This window comes from Crocuta crocuta, unplaced genomic scaffold, assembly GCF_008692635.1.
Source record: "Crocuta crocuta isolate KB4526 unplaced genomic scaffold, BGI_CrCroc_1.0 scaffold243, whole genome shotgun sequence".
Taxonomy (NCBI): Eukaryota; Metazoa; Chordata; class Mammalia; order Carnivora; family Hyaenidae; genus Crocuta; species Crocuta crocuta.
In genome coordinates this window covers 1589285-1596953 of record NW_027529596.1, presented here as the reverse complement: position 1 = coordinate 1596953, position 7669 = coordinate 1589285, and the positions used below count along the sequence as shown (strand labels likewise).

The following is a 7669-nucleotide window of genomic DNA, read 5'->3' as shown; positions in this document are numbered from 1 at the left end:
TCAGGCAGCGTGGCCGGGGTCGCGGCCGGGGTCGCGGGAAGGACTTGGAGCTGCAGACAGGACGTTGCGGGATTCCCGGGAAGCGCAAAGGGCTTCATTTCTGATCCCCAGTCGCTTATGTGACCTGCTTAGGCCACCTGCCTCCTCGGGGCCGGTTTGCTCCGCGGTGAGTCGGGGGTGTCCCTGTTGTGCCGCCTGGGCCCCAGGGCCTGTGTCGGGACCGCACGAAACCACGGAGGGTGAAGGGTGACACAGTGACACGACAACAAGCGCAGCAATGCGGCGGCGGCCTCACTCTGCAGCACAACTGGAAGGGCTGTGCCGCCCAGGGGTGCTGCCAGGCCAGCGGGGCAGAGGCTACGAGAAGGCTCACGGGGGTCAAAGGAAACTCTTTGGCTGGAAGAGCGTAGAAGTCAAGGGGCGCCTGGGTGTCTGTCAGCTGAGCATCTGACTCTTGATTTCAGCTCAAGTCATGATCCCAGGGCCAAGGGATCGAGCCCCTCATTGGGCTCTGCGCCGAGTGCGGAGCCTGCTTAAGATTCTCTTTTCCTCTCCCTCCCTCTTTCTCTCTCTCAAATTAAAAAAAAAAAAAAAAAAAAAAAAATTTTNGGGCATCTAGGGGGTGGGGAGGGGGCATATGGGAACTCTGGACTTTCCAGTTTTGGTGGGAACCTAAACACTTCTTTTTTTAAAAAATATAATAGGGGCGCCTGGGAGGCTCAGTCGATTGGGCGTCCAACTTCAACTTGGGGCATGATGTCACGGTTTGTGGGTTCGAACCCCACATCAGGCTCTGTGCTGACAGCTCGGAGCCTGGAGCTGCTTCCAATTCTGTGTCTCCCTCTCTCTCTCTCTCTGCCCCTCCCCTGCTCACACCCTGTCTCTCTCTCTCAAAAATAAAAAGTAAAAAAAAAAAAGTAATAGTATTTGCCAAAGGAGGCCCCGCTGTTAATTTTGCAGCGTCTGGGGCCGTGTGTTACAAAGGCGCAGGGTGGGCCGCACGAGCAGCCAAGGAGGCAGCAAGGAGAAGACACTCCACGGTGGCACGGTTGACACTTCCATGGTCACTTCCATGACTCACTGTATGTTGGGGAAAGACCCCAGGAAGTCCGACAAGTGGACCCCAGCGCTCACCTGCCGCTCCGACCCAGGATCAGGACTTGGCGCGGCGGGTGGGAGAGTCGGGTGAAGGCGGGAGGTCCCGTGCCCGTGGGTGGCCGAGTGTCCGGGGCAGTCTGCCACCCGTCCTTCCGCTGTGGTCACGGGACAGACGCAGGGACCGCACACTGCTGTTCATTAAACCCTTAAAACCCTTGCACTAGGGCTCCTGGCTGCCTCCGTCAGTAGAGCATGGGGCTCCTGATCTTGGGGTTCTGAGTCTGAGCCCCGCGTTGTGTGTAGAGATGACGTCCTGCAAGAATTTATGACAAGCATATGCATGCACCAGGGCGACTGGCGTGTCACCGACGGCGGCTAATCCAAAGCAATCAGCCCCTTCCCGTTCGGGATCCTTCCTCCGGTCCGCCCCGGGCAGGGGGGCTGCGGGCGGGGTGCGGTGGGTGAAGGAGAGGGCGCTCAGAAAGCCCACAGTGTCCACAGCCAGACGTGCACCAAAGCAGGCATGTGGCCCGTTGGGCCAACAGAACTGTCCTAGATGTACTTCCACTTGTTAATAAATACTGAGATTTATAATAACCCTAAACATTTTTCTTATCTTAAAAAACAAATCCTCCAAAAACTTCAAGGGAAATTTATTTCCGGACTAGCTTGTTTCTGTTTGGCTCTGAGAGTTTTAACACTTTTTGCATCCAGGGGCCCGTTCCCAGAACCCAGCACAGTTCTGCCTCCGACAGCACGTCCCCGTCACAGAGTCACAGCGGCCGGGCTGTGCCCCCGGGGCGGCCGTCATCGTCGGGGCGGCCCACTTGCCCGGGACGTGGGATGTTTCGAAGCGGCGGTGTGAAAAAGAAAAACAGAAAAATGTCTTCTGATTCCTAAGCTATTGATACTATTCAGGAAAATTCTGAGGGAAATGGACGCAGCTTTGTGTGCTTTGTTCTAAAAACAGCAGGCAGAACTGTGCCCTTGGCCGTCTTCCGCACACCTGGGTTCGGGCTTGAAATGGGTCAAGGGAGTCGAGCGGCTGTCCTCGGGCCGCAGGGGGTNCGCCGCCAAGCCGGCTCCTCCCAGGGGCGGCCAAGCCCGGCGGTTCGCAGACCGGCGCAGACCGGCGCTCGGCGGCCTCCCCGGGGCTCCCCAGCCCGCAGGGGGTCAGGCTCTGTCCCCTCCTGTCGTCCCACGGCAGCCACTGGCCTTTACGTCACGGCGTGAAGTCCCGTCTGTGTCGTGCGGGATCCCCTGGGGTCGAGCACACGCTGTGGCCGCGGCCTGGACGCCGCCCCCGCGCTACCCACCCGCATAGACTCCGCGCCAGGCAGTCCCCGGCCCCGCAGACCCGCTGTCCTCCGGGCCCCTCGGCTGTGGGTGGGGGTCNTCTTGAACAGAGAAAAAAACTCACTTTGCTCCTTCCGATCTTCCGAGTCCCTTCCAAGTCCCGGAGGCCACCTCGCCCTCCTCCCATCACCTCCGCCTTCTCCCCGGAGGCCCCCCCTGCGCCGGGCAGCATGATCATCGCCATGGCAACAACCCTCGCCGCCCTCCTAGGATCCCCGTCACCAAGACTCCCTTCCTATCCCGGAGACGCCCCTGCAACACCGNACACGCTGCCACCCCGCCTCCCCCTTTCGTGGCCACAGCTGGGCCTCGGCCGCGCAAGCATCTCGGGGCCGCGCCGTCGGGACGGACACGGGTTCACGTGGTGACGTCCCATCGGACCTACAAGGCCCCCGCCCCCGTCCGCAGCAAAGCCCTTCCCCTCCCTCTCCCGTCCCACCGCACCCCAAGGCCTCGGCCTGATGCGAGTGCGGAGTAAGCGTCGCGGGCGGCTCAGGTCTACGCAGTGCACCGCAGCTCGGGGCAGGGCAACTGAGAACAAGCACCAGGGGCCCTGGTGGTACACCCCGCAGGCCCTCCTCCCCTGCACGACCGTGGACCGAGAAAGCGGGGGTCTTGAAGGCCGAAGGCGGCAGCAGGGTCGAAGCGTTCGGAGCACGTGCTCCGCTGAAAGCAAAGGCGCCTTCAGCTTTGCCCTTCGGGTTTTCTAGAACGGCGGGCGGCACCGCAGCCACGCTGCTGCCACTTAGCGGCCCGCGCCCCGAGCGCCTGAGCTCCGCGCCTCCGGCCCAGGGCGGGCCGGTGTGGGCTGCGTGCTCTGTCGTGGGGCCACCAGAGCCCCCAGACCCCGGGCACAGCGCAGCCACCCAGTCAAGTGACAACCTCGATGAAAGGGGCAGAGATGGGCCTAGACGGCGAGGCACGGGCCAAGGTTTTACAACCGTGTGCCCGCATGTCCACGTGCCCCCGGGAGGGTCTNCTCACCCCTTCCCCCCCCCTCCTGCTCTCACTCAGGCGTCCCCAAACCGGCGACACCCGCCTCCCTCTGGGGAACGAAGAAGGACTTGACTCGGCAGTTTATTAGCATCAGTAAGGCCCAGGCCTCTCCCTACATTATAATGAGTGACGACACTGCACACAGTCAGTCCGCAGACGCTGGGAGCGATGACAGAGAAAAGGGAAACATCTNAGCACCCTTCAGGCCAATGTGCCGCTTTCAGAAAGGCCTAAAGGACAAGCCACCCCGGGTTACTCCAGCCTCGACGCAAAGGCCACCTCTGTGCATGTTAGTTGGTCAGGAACGTGGTCCCTTAGTAGACAGGTGTCGGAAGGCAAATACACACCGGAAACAAAATGTCCTCAGACCAGGAACGCCGCCCGGTAGCGGACCGGCACGAATCGGCGGACCANGGTCACCGGGAGCTAGGACGCCCCGCGCGAAGGGGGCGCGCTTTCCGGAGCAGCTGCCCTGTGGCCAGGGCGGCCGGAGCTCCGGGAACCTGCCCCCTGCGAACCGCCTCGAACTGGGACGGCGGGAGTTCGGCACCCACTTAGCCGAGCACCCAGGCCGAAGGGCGGACACGGGCGATCCGGCGGCCTCCGTCACCGCAGCGCAACCGCAAGCCCAGACTCAGCCAAGGTCCCAAACCCGAAAGGGAGACGGGCAAAGTCTCGCCGTACAAACCCCATTCCCGAGGCTCCACTCCGTGCTCCCCGCATCTGGGGTTCGGCCAGACCCTGCTGGACCAGGTCGGACTGGCCCACCTGCTGCGCCCCCGCAGGGCCGCGTGCACCGGTCAGAAACCATCTGGGAAGACGCGCCTGCGCCGTGGGAGGGTCCGCTCCCCACCCCCGTTTCTAAACTACNCGACGGCTTAGAGGGGCGATCGGAAGTCCCCGATGCCGGCAGAGGCGGAGCTGGGCCGGGAGCACAGGTGCGGCGAGATGTCTGCACCCCATCCTGCCTCACCCCCAGGGCCAGGGGACCGGCAGTCGTCGCTGGGTGAGGGGGGCTGTCCCTGTGCGGCTGGGAGCGGCCGTCCGACGGGTCCCGGGGACACCGCAGCCTGTGCTCTGGGTCCCGGCCGTGCTGGGCACCGCAGCCTCCCTCGTGCTTGGGCGGAGGGTGGCCTGTCCTACCCGACGGATCGTCCTTTTAATTCCGGAAATGAAACAGCGGGCGCCTTCCCCTCCCTCGTGTCTTTTATAGTGGTTTTCCCCTTCTTCTGAAACACCAGAGAACCGGTCAACAGAAGGTGGGCGGGACGGTCCCCCTTCTCGGGGACGGCAGCCTCGGGCTTCCGCGCGGTGACCCGTGGAGGGTCCCTTCCGGCACCAGCGGGAGGCTCCGCAGCGGGCTGCAAGGTCATGACCGGGATGCAGGTGTGGCCACGCCGCCTGGCCACCCCGCTCCAGGGTGTCCTGGGCACCGTTCAGGGCGACGCATCAACCGCGCAGACGCCAGGGGACGGCCCTGTTGGCCAGGAAGGGCTGTCCCCCGAAGGGCGCACGGCCGGGGTCCCCGCTCAGGAGCCGTGGTGGGAGGGAGTCAGCCACGTGGCGGTTTCCTGCCCAGCCCCGGGCTCCGGCCCCTCCGCGCCCTGCTCCGTCCGCTCTCCTTCGCGCCTTAGGCGCCTCCGGTCCCACCGCCAGGACGTCCCAGGGGCCCATCGCGGTCTCACCGGACACGCCGTTCGGCGGCCTCAGGTGTCGTTCGGTCCCCGGGCGACCCCGCGGGACGGGCCGTCCGTCCCGGGCTCTCATCGCGGTTCCGCGGCCTAGATGTTCCCTTCGGCGATGCTCTGCAGCGGCAGCCTCTGGGTGGCCAGGGTCCTGCTGCCTCGGCGGCCCCCGAAGCCGGCCCCGGGCACGGTCCGCGCCGCCGCCAGGACCCCCGGCAAAGCCTCCTCCCCGAACAGGTTGACTTTGGCTTCGGCCTCGATGACCCTGGCCAGGCTGGCTGCGTAGCTGTCCAGGGACTCGTGCACTTCGGCCTTCACGTGCAGGAGAGGGTTCCTGGCGGCATCTGGGGGAGAAGCAGAGAAACGGGGGGGGGGGGGGGCTGGGACTGAGGGCTTCGGGAATATTCCTGCCGCAGCCTCCTCGCCCGCGGAGGGGGTTGAGGGCGTGGCTTTTGCGGTCAGATTCCCGGGGCTGAAACCCTCGACTTCCCATTTACTACCCCGGGCAGCATGGAAGCTTCCCGTCTGTAGCGAGAAGCGCCTGCTGCTCCCCTCCGCAGGGTTTCTGTGCTGCTGAAATGGGTCCGTCTGGCCTGCGAGAAAGGCCTGACAAGTCCTGCCCGCGAAGGATGTTCAAAACGCCCCACCTTGAAAGAGCTCCCTGGCGTCCCGGGTCCCTAGAGCTACAGGCTGTCCGCGCTACAAACCGACACGTGGCTGAGTGAGGGCTCTCCCCCCTCCACGCTGGCTGGGCCCCCGGGAGCCTTGGGGACAGGACTGGGACGCCACCAACTGACAGAGAGGGGTGACTCTTCAACCCCACACCCAGTGCCTCATGACACTATCGCCCTCACCGCCCAGCACCCCGACATTTTCTGGAGAGGAGCCAACTTCCACCCCCACCCCCCACCGCCCTCAGGGAAGGAAAGGGGCCTCTCCCTGACCCTCACTTGCGACCTGAGGGGGGCCCTGCCCCTCCCTGCCTGTGGACAGGCCCTCAGGCCTGCCATCCCCACTAAGTAGGCCTGAAGGGGCCACACTGGCCCGTGTGGCCTGGGCAGTCTGCGGGGCGCATTCGTGTTCGAGTTAGCGGGCCACAGATGCCAAGCCCGTGGGGCCGCAGGCCGGCACCTCTGTTCCCGAGTCTACTTTGCCAGTGAAATGGCCGATCGGTCTCCTGAGCTCTGTGATCACCCCAGTCCGGCCAGGGTAGGGGTCGGGGGTGGGGTGGGGCGGGAGAAGAGGTGGGGTTCTCTACGATCCTAACGCTGTGCAGGACCCACTTTTCCGGCACAGCCATCTGTCCTGGGTCCCTGACTCCACATCCCACCCGGGGGTTCTGGCGCCCCCGCACGTGCGTGCCCCGAGGGCCGTCGTCCGGGCCACAGGCCAGCAGCGCAATGACGCGTCTGACTGAGGATCGGAAGACAGTCGCACCTCGAGGGCGGTCCAGATGGTCCCCGGCCGCTCTTCTAACCAGAGTGCCCGGATGGGAAACTGGTCCCTCCGCCCCAGAGGTGACAAGGTGCGGGGGTCGGATTCAGGACACGCGGGAGACGAAGTGTGGGCGCTGCAGCGGAGCGCACCCCCTCACAGACCCACGCGCCCTCATCGACCCCAGGGGCGGCAGCTTCTGCTCAGGTGGGAGCACCCGCGGGAGCACTGCTTCCATTTTCCACGTGAGGAAGCGGCGGCTCAGAGACGGCGAGTTCGGATTTATACCCGCACCGTGTCCCCAGGGGCGGGTGACTGTGGAGGCCTCAGGAAGTTGCATCCAGAGGCGGCTTCCCAAGTTGGGACTCAGGATGGGGGGGTGCGGGTGCATGTGCGTGCACGTGCGCGTGCACATCTGTCTAGAGTCCGATAGCCCCCCCTCCCAGCCTAGATGCCACGACCCCAACAACGGAGGCCCAGGGACAGGTGAGGCCGGCAGAGCGGGGGGGGGGGGGGGGGGGGGGGGGGACCGGGAAGGCTGGGGGCACCAGCAGGGCCGAACCAAGGAATCTTCCCCAGATCCTCTCCCTCCGCCCGCCGGGCCCCCCCACCCCCACGTCCTGCCTGCTGTCCCGAAGCGGTGAATAACACACACCAACCTTTGATTTGTTCCACCTCATCCTCGAACGTCACCGAGCTCCTCCTCCTGGGGGGGCACGTACAGTGGGAGGGAGGGTTGTCATCGGACGTGTAGTCCTCGAGCAGCATCACATCTGTCCCTAAAACCAAGGGCGGACGGTGCACACGGAAGCAGGGGTGCGGGGTCCTCCTCGCCGCCTGCCCCTCCCCCTCTCCCCCCCCCCGCGCCCGAGCCCCCCGGATTCAATGCCACCAGCAGGCGCGCNCCCGGCGTCGGGGGGGCGGCGCAGCCGGCCGCGGGGCTGCCTCTCTGCTAAAATATTTTGCGCTACATAAACATTTAAAACTTGAAAATGTAGAGTTCTTTGGGGCTCAAAAAAGAATCGAAAAATATACTCTTTAAAAGAGTGGGGACACAAAGGCAGGGAGCAGAGAGCCTGGCCCTCCTGCTGTGTCGGAGA

At 64.5% G+C, this 7669-nt stretch overlaps 1 protein-coding gene across 2 annotated transcripts in view; it reads right to left on the bottom strand.

Annotated features, from left to right (window-relative positions):
• Positions 1-4327: 4327 nt before the first annotated feature.
• The window catches only part of GPR161 (G protein-coupled receptor 161), a 41245-nt gene continuing 37903 nt past the window's right edge, over positions 4328-7669 (bottom strand). For both annotated transcript variants that reach the window (XM_077761780.1, XM_077761781.1), the window contains 2 exons: positions 7229-7348; positions 4328-5479 (listed from right to left, as the gene is read on the bottom strand). In XM_077761780.1, coding sequence (XP_077617906.1) covers positions 5232-5479; positions 7229-7348 — 368 coding nt within the window. In that variant the 3' untranslated portion in view covers positions 4328-5231. The remainder of the gene's footprint in view (positions 5480-7228; positions 7349-7669) is intronic.